General features: G+C 40.6%; 1 protein-coding gene across 1 annotated transcript in view; it reads left to right on the top strand.

Annotated features, from left to right (window-relative positions):
* Window positions 1-610: 610 nt before the first annotated feature.
* TTC39C (tetratricopeptide repeat domain 39C) overlaps window positions 611-14,374 on the top strand; it is a 36,999-nt gene continuing 23,235 nt past the window's right edge. Inside the window, exons 1-2 of the mRNA XM_035317942.1 lie at window positions 611-905; window positions 12,851-12,899. Of these exons, the coding sequence (XP_035173833.1) occupies window positions 757-905; window positions 12,851-12,899 (198 nt within the window). The 5' untranslated portion in view covers window positions 611-756. The remainder of the gene's footprint in view (window positions 906-12,850; window positions 12,900-14,374) is intronic.

Here is a 14,374-nt window from a genome sequence, read left to right as displayed (position 1 = left end):
CTTCCTGCAAAGGGGGGGTGAAAAAACTGTGGGTGTATTTTCAGTCTACAGTACTTGGCTGCTTGGAAGGGGTACGTTTACACAAGTGTACTTCTTCATATATCCAGTATTTGGAACAAGAAGCAAGACCGGGCTGTATCGGACCAGGACTTGGAAAACGCTGTCTGTTTCACAGCGAAATTCACGTTATAGCTAACAGAGGTGTTGAGGGGCAGGGAGCAAACACGGGTTTTTAGACCCTGCTGGGCTTGCACTGGGGATGTCACAAAGCCCCGTTCCAGAAATAAGCGGCTCCGGCCTCTGCAGTGTGAGCTCTGCCACCCGCTAAGACCGACATAGAAAAAATATTTTTTTTTAATTATTATTATTATTTTTTTTCCTGCAAAGGCACATCGGCAGAGAAAGAAAAGAAACAGCGGGCTTTGTGAACAGCCCAGCCGCTTGGCTGCTGGGAGGGAGGGCAGCGGGCGAACACCGGCGTGGTGAGTTGAAATGACGTAAGACCTCACGCAGACTGAGGAGAAAAGAAACAAAAAAATTAAAATAATAACAATTAGAGCTCGAAGTACGAACTCCCATCCCGCCCCGCGCATGCGTGGCCGCCTCAGCGCCTGCGCCGCTGCCGAGGGCGGGCGGGCGGCTGCGGGGACGGGGCCCGGCCGCGGGCACCCGGCGCCTCCGTTGTACCCCTGAGGGGCAGGGGGGAGCCTCCTCCTCCTCCTCCTCCTCCTCCTCCTCCTCCTCCTCCTCATCGCCATGGCCGGCTCGGAGCAGCCCCCGCCGCCGCGGCGGGAGGACGGGGACGCGCCGCTGCCCGTGGAGGACGCGGAGCTGGCGCTGGCCGGCATCAACCTGCTGCTGAACAACGGCTTCCGCGAGTCCGACCGCCTCTTCAAGAAGCACCGGTAGGGGCGGCGGGCACCTGCCGCCGGCTGCCATCTTCTGCCCGCCCGGCGGGCGCTGACGGGGGTTTGGGCGGCCGTGCCGGGTCGTGGTGGTGCTGTGTTCAGGCTGTGGGGTGCCTCCGTAATCCCCCCTAGCAGGGAGTAGTCGCCCTGTAGGAGCGGCGTTGGCACGGCCCCCTCCTAAAAACGCTGCCTCGGTTTGTGCCCGAGGAGGGCTGGTGCCTTCCTTGGGCTGCGGGCGTTGCGCATCTGGTCTAAATAATTAACGTGCACCATGCTGCTCCTGTCTGATTAATAAAACCTGACTCAAAAGAGCACCTCGTAACCGGTGCCGTGCTTTATTACTAAAATGCTATTCACTAAAGGCAAAGCTTGCTGCAAAAGGAGGTTGGAGATGGGGGGTGAGGCTTACAAATTAAGAAAATGTCCCTTAATAATAGTAGAATAGTAACGCCGCCGCACAGCTGCCGCAGCTGATGCCCTGCGTTTCGTCCTGTCCCCGGTATGTGCGCCCCGCTGCGTGGGGCCTGCTGGAGCGCGGCAGGTGGCCAGCAAGGTCCCCGGGTTACGCTCCTCGTGCCCCTGGCACTCAGCACGTGTTGGTGCAGAACTACACCATGCGAGTTACTTGTTTCTCGGGTCTGTTGGTATCATCAGTCGTTCTTAGGTATTCAATGAATAAAACCCTCTTTTATTTTTATTTTTAATGGTGCCAGTTAAAGAGCACTTGATGGGGTTTCTTCCTCTCCCATTTTGGGATTGAGCTGTGGCTGTCTCACCGATGTGAATCTGGAATTAGCCTAGGACTTCTAAATACGTGATGCTCTTATGTTGCAGAGTAGTGCCTGGGAGTAAAATTGTTAAGATTCCTGTTTTCAAAGTGCTGTTCAGTCCTCCCTGCAGAGGAGGAATGAATATCCTCTACAAATGGTTCCTTTGCTTACCGATACAAATTTCACTTCATAAGTGCAGAAACTTATTTATCTTTTCTGCAGGTGCAGACTTCTCTTTGTTTGATTTTTATCCAGAGGTGCCTTTAGGTTCAGTATACTGTTTGATCTTGGCCTTCAAATACTACCCGCGAAGAGTAAATAGGAATTCCTTCGTAAGATTAAGTGGTTTTTATGATTCATAAATTAATAATTGCTGCCTTGGTTTTTAAATGATTGTGAAAATCTCTAGCCCTGCCTGCTTTATCCCAAAATTTGTAGCAGGGATCCACTTACTGAGAACTAGCAGGGCTTTATGGTATGCTACAACTTCATGTACAGGTAGAAAATAAAATGCAGCAAAGTGAGCTTAATTTCCTGTAAATTCAGACTTCGGTGATATGGGGAAGTTCACTTTTGTCAACAGCTTTCAGTCCAATACTTGGCTTTGGTTTAAGTCCTTGTAGGACTTAAGTAATGCTGTTACATGCTTATTTGCATATGCCTTAAGTGAGTAGGGTTTTGTTGGTGTGTTCTCAAAATTATGAAATAGAACCCATCCTAAATGGGACTCGTAGGCTGAATAAGCAGCTTTTGGGAGCTCTCCGTAGTTCAGTATGAATGGCTGTCATTTGCAGCATCAGAGCTCAAAGCTGCGTGAGGAAGCGCAGCTTTCTGAGCTTAACTTGATGTGTTTGTCTGTTTTTCTAGTGACCTTTGTTATTGAAAGTGTTAGTTATAGACTACTGCCTTTGCAGATGGTTCAGCTCCCTTTCAGAAGGTTAACAGTTATCAAATGACTCTTACAAGTGAAGGGAGGAGTGGAAAAAAATGTATTTTTGAAACTCTTCAAGAACCCATGAGGTTATTTGGAAACTCAATTACACAGCAAAACTTCAGTTCCGTTAGCCACATCATATGAACAGTTAAAATTGTTCCCTAGAAACTACTATTTTTGCTTCTGCTTTTTATTACTTATTTCACTATTACTTTCGTTACTCCTTCACTTGCCACCTGGACGATCTTGTGAAAAATCAATTCAAATCGATGCTGCCATGGGACAGTGGACAGACAACCTTGAGGAGCCTAAGGACAGCTGTCGTTCCAGAGTGGGCTAAATCTGGTTTCTTTGCTCCTCTATGCTTTCAGATCTTCCAAAAAGCTGTCCAAGCCCCAAATCTGAAAACTGGTCATAATGCAGGCCTTGAGGCAACAAAAGTTGAAATTGCAGCTGTTTTTGTTTTACTGCAATAGTGAAGTCTTGCCTTTTGAAGAGGGGTGGTACTTTGGATTGTTTGTTTACAGAGTCAATGTTTCTGTATCATGCAAAGGTATAGTTAAGAAAATATTTTGGTTTTTGGTGTTTACAGCTGATAGTTTTGATTTAGAAACTAAAGAAGATGAACGTGTCTCATGTGTCAGATGCAACGTGTAGCTGGAGCTGCATTGACAGCTACTGCAAAGCTGTTACTCTTTGGTCAGGAGTAGCTTATGACTTGTTTTTTGTTGAATTATACCTGACAGAAGGTATCAGGGTATGCAAAATCACCTGCAAGTAGCATCAGCATCTGCATAAGGTTTTTTGTGAGTTGTTTTCAGGAAGTCTTGATGCCCCACCTGCTAGTAGCGAGAACCATCTGAACGTCAGTCAAAAGTAAGCTAATATTTTCATAACCCGCAACGGACAGCACCACTGCCTTCAGTGCTCGCAGCTGTCACTGCAGTGCCAACTCATAGCTGAAGCTGTCAGGTGTTAATCTTTCCATTCGATTTCTCTTCAGTTTGGACAGTACTGGTGGCATCCGAGTTCTGATCGGGTTAAACTTGTACCCGTGAAAGTTGCAAGAGACAGGGAGGTTGACCAAGGACGAAGGCACTGGGGATGGAGCCTGCAGTCAGCCCGTGGGATCGTGTTTTGGTGGGCCATGTTTGCAAGAAGGCTGGCAGGGAGTTAGTTTTCTTTCTGCTTTCTGGCTTTGTGGATTCCTCAACACTTAAGAAAGGAAGAAACTGTCAAAAAGCATTTATTTTTGCTGATTCTTTGCTTTTAAAGTGCATTTGCAATTCAAAAATGGTTTAGAAACTTCCTTCAGCTAAGAGGAGAGAGGATTGTGTCAAATATAATCAGAAGCCTTTTAGCTGGATGTTGACTCACAACGTAAAGCGTAAGATTAGCAATATTATAAATCCAGCAGCCTTCTGTCTCCGACTGCAGAACCTTTTGTCTTCTTGCATGAGCGCCTCTTAGTTCTGAGAAGGCTTAAGAAAGCTTTCAACCTGTGTGTAAATAGAAAGAGAAATGGTGCAAGATGGATAAATATATGATAAGGTCTTCTCAGAAGAAGAAAATAAGGACAGTGTAAAGGAAATATGATTCTAAGATGAAATGCTTACAGGTTTAAAGAATGGGACTGGTGTAGGAAATTCAACTTTATGACCTGTTGTGGTAAGGGAGAACATGAAGAAAAATGGAAGGAATAAAATGGAAAATGAGAGAAATACTTAGTACATGTATTTTGAAAACCATGATTTTTTTAAGATGATGTTTTATGGTCTATTTCTTGACGGACACACAAACTTCAGCAACAACCAGAAATTCCATTGTGAGAGGTGCTTGAAGCTAATATTACTGAGGTAAAACATGTGGCTCAAAATAGTTTTGATCCAAATACAAGAAGAGACAAGAGATGAAAGCAGGTGATGGAAATACAAGGTGCTGTCAAGGCAGCACCGATCAGCAGGTAGGTACGGGGTAGCTGTTGGTGAAACGTGTGTTTATGGAGCTCAGAAAACGAACCTGAAGGGCAGAAGTGGAATGAGCCTGTGGAGGTTTCAGCAGCTTCTCTAAAGATAAGGCTGGGTGGGCAGGCGCTGAGGTCGGTCAGCTGGGGAAGGATGATAGCATCTTGATTGACAACACGAAACAAGTCACGAGTGCCCTGATAGCAACCCCGGGAGGTGACGATTGTGATGGTGACAGAGGCAGGGCTCTGTGCGGGGGAAGCCGTTTTCAGCAACATCTATACGTGTAGTAAACGTGTACCATAACGAGGTAAGGTGTCATTTCTTGAGGTCAGACAGAGGACATTGTAGTAAACAAGGGGCATAAAACTAGGATTGGTTTTCTCATTTTGTGGTTAGGTTAGGAAAACCTTCCTGTTCTGCGTTTTAAGCCTGCAGACGTGGATGCAGAGAGATGACCACATTGAACGTGACAGTTCTGTGGCCTTCGTAATGGCAACGGGTGTTGTTGCCAAAACAAGTGGTAAAAAAGGTAGAGGAAGGGAAACAGACCCATTTGCCTTCTTACAGAGCAAAAGCTGGTGGCGTGAAGTTCATGGGAAGATGACAGAAAGCTAAGCAAAAATCTGGGTGCATAACTCAGGCATTAGGAGGCAGATCTGGTGGAGACTGCAGAAGAGGTGTAGTAGGTGGATCTTATTTTAAAACCCAAGGTGCTAACTTTGCAAAAGATGGGTAGCATAAGGAATTTTCCCTCTTGCCAGTATAACCACTCTTTGGCCTGCTGTCCTGATAAATTATTTCAGGCAATTGTGATGGCTTGGATCAGAGACACTAAGAAGTGATGTGATTGATATCTTAAGCTGCTATAGTTTGTCCTGGAAAGGAATTCGGGTCAAGTTGGTTGAACCTGCCTAGTGGAAAAAGATTTTGAAGAAGTCTATCTCTCTTACAGATTAAACACGTGTAGTTGGACAGTTGATACAAATGAGTTGATAAAACTGGCTTGTCTCTCAGCTCTGTAACTACTTTTCAAAGCAAATGTGGAGTTTTAAAATGTTTCTCATAATTCCCAGTGATTTAATGTTGGTGTACATCCAGGCTTAACAGCCTGAGTTAGAGCAAAACAGCAACCCATTAATTTACAGAACGACAAAACAAATTAGGTGGAAAAAAATGGATAGGACAGGACCACAGCATCATTCTTTTTGTATTCCTGAATTTCTCTTTTGGATGGATATTTCTAGTGAAAGTAGAAATACATCTTTAGAGCTCATTTAAAAATTGGGGAAAAAATGTTATCCTAGTTATGAAATATAAGCTAAACCTAAATCTGACGTTTGATGTTCTCAATGTGTCTTAAAGCTTTAAATCTTCCATGCCCCCTATATTGCATTAGTTATTTCACATGCCAGTGTTGGCTGGAATGTTTACTTGTATTAAGATCTATCCTTTGTAGTCTCACAAATCATTTTTGGAATCTCTTCTAAAATAATCTTTGGTATAATGACCAGAAGATCTGTATGTTTTTGCAGTGAATTCCTTACCTTTTTTGCGTATGCTGTGCTTCTGCTTGTTTTAAAATATTCATTAGCTGCTTCTATATTTATTTATGAACTTGCATGGTTCTTAATTTTTCATTATGCTTCACTCTCCCACTTTGGAAGAAAACGATTTGTTTTGTTCCATCTTAAGCATCCCCATCTGTACATTGACTGGATTTCTTAACAGGTCCTAGCTGAAGCAGCAGTGCCTAGGAAAGCCAGGGGTTATGCTGGTGGGTTAATTATAATATATTACTTAAATATAAACGTGAGCTAGACTATAGTAGCTCTGGAAGCTGATATATTTTGAAGTGAAATATTACCATGGAAATAGATGTAGATAAAAAAGAAAATACTGGGAAATAATTGATTTTTCTTTTGATGTGCTTCAATTTTGTGGTTTTTTTTTTGTCTGTTTTTTTTTTTTTTTTTTTTTTTTTTCCTAAGTACAGCCCTCTTTTATCATTTATATCAGTCTTATTAAACAGAGGCTTAACACTTCTGAATGCTATCATCATGCATGAAAAAGGGGCATGGCCAACACCTTTCTTCTGAAAGTGAACTGGCATCTTAAAGATACGCCACGAAATAAGGTGACTGACTTGAGATTTGTTGAAGCAATGCCTCGTATAACAGCACTTTATAAAGCTGGAAAAAAAGATCTACTTCAGCAAACTTACGTTTTGCTATACATACGAACTTGATTCTGTATCTAGCAGCTTTTATTGTGATATCTTGTAAAAATAGTGTCAGTAGCACACACTTTTTAGTTATAAAAGTATCTTCTGAGCCCTAGTTTGACGGGTGAAGTTCAAACATTATTTTACAAAATGCATCTGGAGAGAATAAGGGTGATAAAATATTCAAAGATATTTCTGAATTTGTGTAGTAAGTCACATTTTGCTTCTAATTTTTATTTTCAATGTAAAAAAAAAAAAGTTATAGTATCTGTTGAATTATGTGCTGAAAAAGTACACTCGAGGTGTGGCCCCTTCTCCCTTGCCAATCCTTTCTGTGTAGAAAATTCAGTAATTTTCCAAGTATGGTACCACATGGAGGAAAGAAAAAGGGTTGGTGTTGTAGTATTGATGTTGATACCTCTTTATTCTAAAGGAAAAGCTTAACATTGTAATTGTTAGTATTCACAGGAAGCAAAGGTGGGAATTTTGCCATAATACCAACGCTTACCACTAAAATGGTGATAGCAGCAATAAAAGAACCTCCATAGCACTTGATCAGCATCTGCTGAAGTATCACAACGTACCGAACACCCAGCATCAGTATACTATCTTAATTATTTCTTTGTATGACTGCACTTTTTTTTTATCCCTACTGCTGAATGTGCTTGTGGGATTTAAGGAAACAATAACTCCTCAGTGCTGAAAGTGTTTGCTCTTTATCTGGTATTACTAGCTTTATATTCATCTCATAAATAGTACAGACTTGATCTTCCAAACGCTTATGCCTTGAAAAGACATGGGCATATCTAGTCTACTTCAGCCCTTTAAAAATGCTTGGGTACTTCAGCTTTTTGGAAGCTGGAGAAAAGTGATGGGTTACTTTCAGTATTTAGGGTATTAAATATTTATATGTCATGGTTTGGAGGTTGTTTTTTTGAGTAGCATCTCTCTTAACCCTGAAGTGTGATGAAGGTGAATTTTTCTTGAATTAGCAGTTAGTAAATTAAAGTCAGTTTTGCTCATTGCAATCTATTTGGTTAATTCCCACAGCAACTACACAGAGCAACTACAAGAACAGCCATGGAACAGTCATGACATGTTTAATTTACATGATGTCATTTAAATGTTCAGGGAAAATAATGATAATGTCCAATTCAGTGACAGACAGCATTAAGATTTTATGATGCTCAAATGTCAGTGAAGTGGGTGCGTAGACCCAATATTGCCTTTGCAAAAGGCCTTGTTGAAGTAAATGGTCACACAGTATTTAACCAGGTGCCAAAGCAGAAGTGGTGGTGGATACAAGCACAACTGGTTCCAGAAGCAAAGTGTTTGCCCTGCACAGGTGGCTCCTGAGTAAACACTTGTATGCTGGCACAGGTAAGAACAAAAATACCGTGGCAGCGGGGGATTTAATATTTTAAGGTCTTAGTGGTTTGGAGTTGCTCTACTGCTGCTTATCACATTTATGCTGAAGTTATGGAGAACAGTACTTTGGCAAATTGGTGATAGGAGCCTTGAGCTTAAATGCTGTTCCAATTTGGGATGAATTTAAATCTTTGTTTACCTCAGTTTGGACTCCCAAAATTTTACTATGGCATGTAAGGTACTTTGAGGTGGTCATCGGAAGGTACTTTGAGGTAGATGGAGAGTCGCAGGGTAGCTGGGGTTGGCAGGAACTCTGGAGGTCATCTCGTCCAACCCCCCTGCTCAGGCAGGGCCACTGGTTGCCCTGGACCATGTCCAGACTAATTTTGAAGATCTCCAAGGAGGAAACTCCACAGCCTCCTTGAAGAACCTGTGCTTGGTTGCCCACACAGTAAAGTGATTTCTGATGTTCAGAGGGAGCCTCCTGTGTTCCAGTTTTTGTATTTCCTCTTGACCCGGCACTGACCACCGCTCAGTCCTCTTCTCTCCCTCTCCTTCAGGTATTTATACAGACTGGTAAGATCTTTCTGAGCCTCTCTTCTCCAGGCTGAATGGTTCCAGCTCTCTCAAGGGAGAGATGCTCCAGCACCATCTTTGTCCCTGTTGCCCTATGTTGGTCTCTTTCCAGTGTGTGTCCAGGCCTCTCTTGTACTGGGGAGCCCAGCCCTGGACCCAGCACTCCAGGGGTGGCCTCACCAGTGCTGAGCAGAGGGGAAGGATCACCACCTCCCTTCTGCTGGCAATCCCTTCTTCTGCCTAACGCAGCCCGGCTTACCATTGGCCTTCCTTGCTGCACGGGCACACTGCTGGCTCATGTTCAGCTTGGTGTCCACTAATTGAGCTAATTGAAAGTCTTGAGACTTTTCTTCACTCGATGGAGGTTATTGCTGCAAAGTGGGGAAGGCAACTTGAGTAGTGCGATGTCCCAGCATTCGTTTGTATCCAATTCTGTAACCCAGTCAGTGTCAGCCTGGCTGATGTTTTGCTGTTAGTGTAATCTCAAGTGCTGCCTCTTTGAAATCTTAACAACTTTGGGGTTTTGGCAAAAGATGTAAAATCACATCTGATGCTGAAGGTCACTGCAGCATGCATTGATAAAGATTTTGAGCCGAGGGTTATTTTCTTGGAAGCATGCTTTTCTCAGAAACTTGTTTTCATCATTAGTCATGTGTTAGCGGTTGCTGTGGCTGTATGGTGCCATTGCAGGCTCGTTCCTAACCCTTGAGGAGAAGATAATCCTAAACTGTCGAAGACTTTATCGTTCAACAAAGTATTTGTGAAGATTGAGCTCTAAGCACAGTTGTTGAAAATGGCCTTAAGATGCTGAATGAGCATTCCCAAATGTTTTTGCATGAAGCTGCGACTACGGTTTCTGCCTAGTGGCTGAGCAGGAATATGGCAGAAGCATCGGGGAAGAATTGTAAATGAAGTGAGCTGTGAGAAAAACAACTGTTTTACTTAAACAAGTATACTTGAAAATGTATCTATTCCAAGTATTTTTATTAATTGCTACAAACACGTCAGTATCTTTTGTCATCTTGGCAAAGCAGTTGACTCAACTGTAACTAGCCATCGGACCACTGTAGTGTTAAAATACACCAAAAATCAACCATAAAGGCTTTCAACATGTACATGTAAATATTGATACCCTCACTTATGCATACCAACTTGAAAGAACAGGTTCTTAAGTCCTGAATAAAAATGATTTTGTTCAAAATGTTTGATCAGCGTGCCTGAAGTCGTGTATCTATTGAGCTGCTGAATAAGAGATCACGCTGTTTCATTCTCCAGTATCTTACTGTTTGTTCTGTTTTAACAGTTTTGCCCCTAAATATGGCCCTTGTTCACAGTGCTCTGTTTGACAATATTGCTCCCATGGATAGGGGATCACTTCATGTCTAAAACTGTTTTATTTCAAGCTTTTAAAGCTTTAGTAACTATTTCTGCAACAGAAGGATCTGTGTTAATAAATACTCATAGAAAATGAATAATGGTCTAGAATTTAAAATATTTTCACAGGCAACAATTTTACTATTTGGTCTATAATTCCACAGTGTTTAATTTTCATTTATGCTTTGCTGGAAAGATTTGTATATTTCCTTGCCAAGTCCTAAGGAATGCGTGGAGGCTACTTTCTTCTGAGAGCCAAATGTGTGCTGCTGAGCATATCTCGTCGGCTTCTGCATGCTTACAAAAAAGAAAAAAAAAGAAAAAAGTAAACAAACCCTCAAAACCTTGGTCTTGCTGTACAAAGTGTTATTAACAGTGTAAAACCAATTTTACAGGTAGTTTTTCTCCAGGTGTTCAGCTGCTTGGATCTGAATTACTCCATTTGAGTGACCTCTCTAGAGCCATGCTTAATAGCTAAGGCAAATTTTCAGTGTGGATGCAAGCTTAATATTTGAGCAGTGCATTCCAAGGGTTTTAATGAAAAGTGCAAACCTAATTAGCTATTTATGTCATGCGTTTTTCTTTTATTTTCTCCTCTTTTTGGAAGGCTGTTGTGGTTGACTGCTTTTAATTCGCTCTGATAAACAATCTGGAAAAAATCCTGTTCTGAATGGTTTTCAGTATGAAATATTCATTGTCTACAGATGCTGAATAAGGACTCTTGACATCTCATTGTGATAATAATAAAAAATAAATGGATGTATAGGAAGACATATATACACAAACCAAGCTTGCCTTCCTGCTTGCCTCCCCAGAACTGCTTTCTCTCCATATGTGCAGGTCTAAGGAAGCTCAAAAATGAAAGAATTGGTTTATTTTTGAGCTTTCTTGAAAGCATGACCTAAGTGTAGCTTTGTACATCAGGACATGAGCATACAATTGTCTCTTGATGATCCTTTTGTCAGCTCAAGGTGCGTGGTGTTGAAGATCCTGGAAATCTGTCCTGGAGGATCGGTGCCCTTCAGCAGAGGGATGGGGCTGAGCACCACGGTCTGTGTGGGCTGCAAAGTGGGTTAGGAGACGGACACGTAGCCTCCACAGCAAGCCTTCATGCCCAAAGTGCCCGAGGCAGCAAATGTTGCTTGTGCAGCTCATTTCTGCCGCTCATTGAGACGCAGCTGGTGGTAGAGAGCAGTCCTGCTAGTGAGTAACGGCCGAGGCATTTACAGGCAGCCCTTCTGGCTGGCCTGGCAGCAAGGAGCAAAACACCTGAGCTGGTTTTCTTTTGAAAAAGTAATTAAAAGATGTGGCAAAATTAATGCTGATCTTAAATGGATGGGCATATCCAGGAATGAGCAGTTAAATAAAAAGGGAAGGGTTTTTCAGTTCTATCATTACCCGTCTTCGCAGTTTTTCTCTTTTATTTTTGCTTGTCCGCGTTTTCGAACAGGTATGGCAAATCAAAAAGTGAGACTAAAAGTTTATTAAAAAAATCTTTTAATGTGGCTTTACTATTGGGAGATTTGTGTAGTAATCTACTGCACTTTCCACGTTTTTCATGTCTGCCCTATTTTTAAAACTCTGCCTTAATCTGAACGTTGCCGAATTAAGTTAGTAACCTATTACTGCAGTACATACTTGTGCTGTGTGCCCGTTGAATAAAACTTACCTCTTCGTAAACACTGGAGTAGAAGTTGGTGTTTGTAAATATTTTCTTATTCTAGAGTATTGTGCATATTTTATCCTTAGCTATCCAATCAGTCTGTATCCTATCTGTTCTCTGTCCTACGGTAGTGATATTTGTATGGGCACATAAGCTGACAGGCCGCTGCTGAACGTTGTGTGTCAGTGGTTCTGCTGAGATCATGAAATGTGTTTTTTTTTAAGTACCTTCTGTCTAGACAGAGCCCTGTGGTCTGTGTGACTGCAGTAATAGTCATGGAGCTTGAAACCTGTCCTGTGACTTACCAAGATTTGGGCTGTCTAACATTTTTTGATCCTCACCTCTTCTGTTGGGAGGGTTATTCTAAAAAGAGTCAGTCATCTTAAAACTGTTGTACATAGTATAGCAAGATACATATTCTGGGCTTAAAAGAGATCAACTCAAAACCCATATGCCTTGTAGGAACTTCCTGTTTCTAAAACCTTTTGCTGTGTGGCCTGTGATTATTATTAGTATTTTTTAAAATCAGGATACAATTAATGGGAAGAGGGGAGAAGTGGGAATCTCTTAATAGAATCAGTTAACATTCACCTGCGAGGTTAAAATTGCAGTGATGGACCATAAAGAAGAGAAAGATTAGTAGGTTTTAAAATTTAGAATCATAGAATCATTTAGGTTGGAAAAGACCTCCAAGATCATCAAATCCAAGCAAATTTCTATAGCTTTTAATTTTTTTTGATCTGCACTAAATGTATTTTAATGGCAATAGATGCTTTAAAAAATTCTACAGCTTAATGCTTGAAAAAGTTGTTATTTTTAAGGATATATTCAAATCCTAGTAACAAGGTATACATATATATATACATATATATATATAAATGTGGTTTGCCCTTTACATTTCCATTATATTTTGCAGACTGATACAGTTGTTGTTTGTAACTTGATACAAACCTCCCTCTGGCCCCTGAATTTATTTATAGATGTATAATTTAAAATTAGAAAGTGCAATATTGATCTTTACTATAGGAAAAATGCAAATGTACTTAATGATGCTTTGTTTTCTTTACAGAAACCATAGCCCATTAATGAGTTTTGGAGCCAGTTTTGTCAGTTTTTTGGTGAGTAGAGGGGAACAGAGCGTACATCTCCTGTGGTTAATGTTTGTATGTGAATGCATGAGTTCATAACGGTAGATATTCTAATCCATTTCTTTTTATGAGACTTAATTTTTTTCCAAATTATAGCTTAAGTGTAGGTAGAAATCAAGTCATTACATTATATAAAACTTGTTTACTCATGTGGTTTAAATAGAAAGAAAAGGTTCCGTGATTCAGCTTTTCAAGCATGAAATATTTATGTGCTCCATTAAAAGAACCATAATAAAACCCTCTCTTTAATGAGCAGTAGAGGTAGTATTAAAATAACAATCATAAGTACCATTTTTCTGATAGCTTTTGCTACTGAAAATTTCTTCAGGGTAAAAGTTTACTCAATCCATTCAAGTAGCTTCCTTTTTGAATATATGAAAACTGAGAATATTGACTAAACAGGCATAGACTCATAGAATAAGAGTCATAAAATTAAAATCTGTTGAAAGCTTTTCTTTTTTTTAATTGTATTAAAATTAGAATTATCTTTTAAAAACTGAGCAGCTACATTAGAAAACATTTGAATTTGGGGTTTAGGCTGTCCTTATTCTGACATTACTGCTTAATGTTCAGTTGCACCAGAAATTATCTATGGTAGTACTTTTTTAAAAGGCAGAATTTATTATAGTATTCCAGAAATACATATGTTGTAAATGAAACTAATTTGAATTCTCTCTAGTGTCTGGAGACTTTGCAGCGTGGAATAAAATACATTGTGACATATTATTTGGTTCTGAGTGAGTGGAAAGGAGAGGAGAAAGGGAAGAGGGAGAACCTCTCAGGCTTGCTTATCTGAACTGATGCATTGAACCAGGGTAACATCGCAGTGCAGCGTTAGTGGATCTTGAAAATATCTTGCTTAGCTACTGTTCTAAACATAGCTGCAGCACTCTGTGTCTATGTCATTCAGAGCTGTTGTTTAATAAAGCGTTAAGAAAATAAGCTACTTGTCTTAAAATTCTTTCTAAATTGGTTCAGTGATAGTTGGTCTGGTGCATATTTCCTTTTGTAGGAAGGAAAAAAAAAACACCAACCTTGCATTGGAATTGTGGTTATTTCTTATAATGCAATAGCTGTTACTTATTACTGACTTTGGAGGCCTGTTACTTATGTGGAAGAGCTTTATAAAAACAATATCTGCACAGATGTAAATCATGCTGTACAATAATTGAATTTTTTTAACAAATTCTTCTTCCACATAACGTGGTGTGACAACATACTCAGTTTGACAGCATATGAGGCTTTATTAAGACAAGGGAATGAGACTTAGTTAATACATTCTGAACCACGAAATTTTGGTAAGGCACGCTCAAATCTATAATTTGTTTATGTGTAGAAGTATATATATTGATATACATGTGTATATTAATGTATTTTAAATAAATTAAATTTTATTGTCAAGTTTTCATGAAAACTTTTCATCCTTGTGTAGAAATAAAAATACT

This window comes from Oxyura jamaicensis, chromosome 2 (genome assembly GCF_011077185.1).
Source record: "Oxyura jamaicensis isolate SHBP4307 breed ruddy duck chromosome 2, BPBGC_Ojam_1.0, whole genome shotgun sequence".
NCBI classification, from domain to species: Eukaryota; Metazoa; Chordata; class Aves; order Anseriformes; family Anatidae; genus Oxyura; species Oxyura jamaicensis.
Note: the sequence above shows the minus strand (reverse complement) of the source record. Positions and strands in the feature narration are given on the sequence as shown.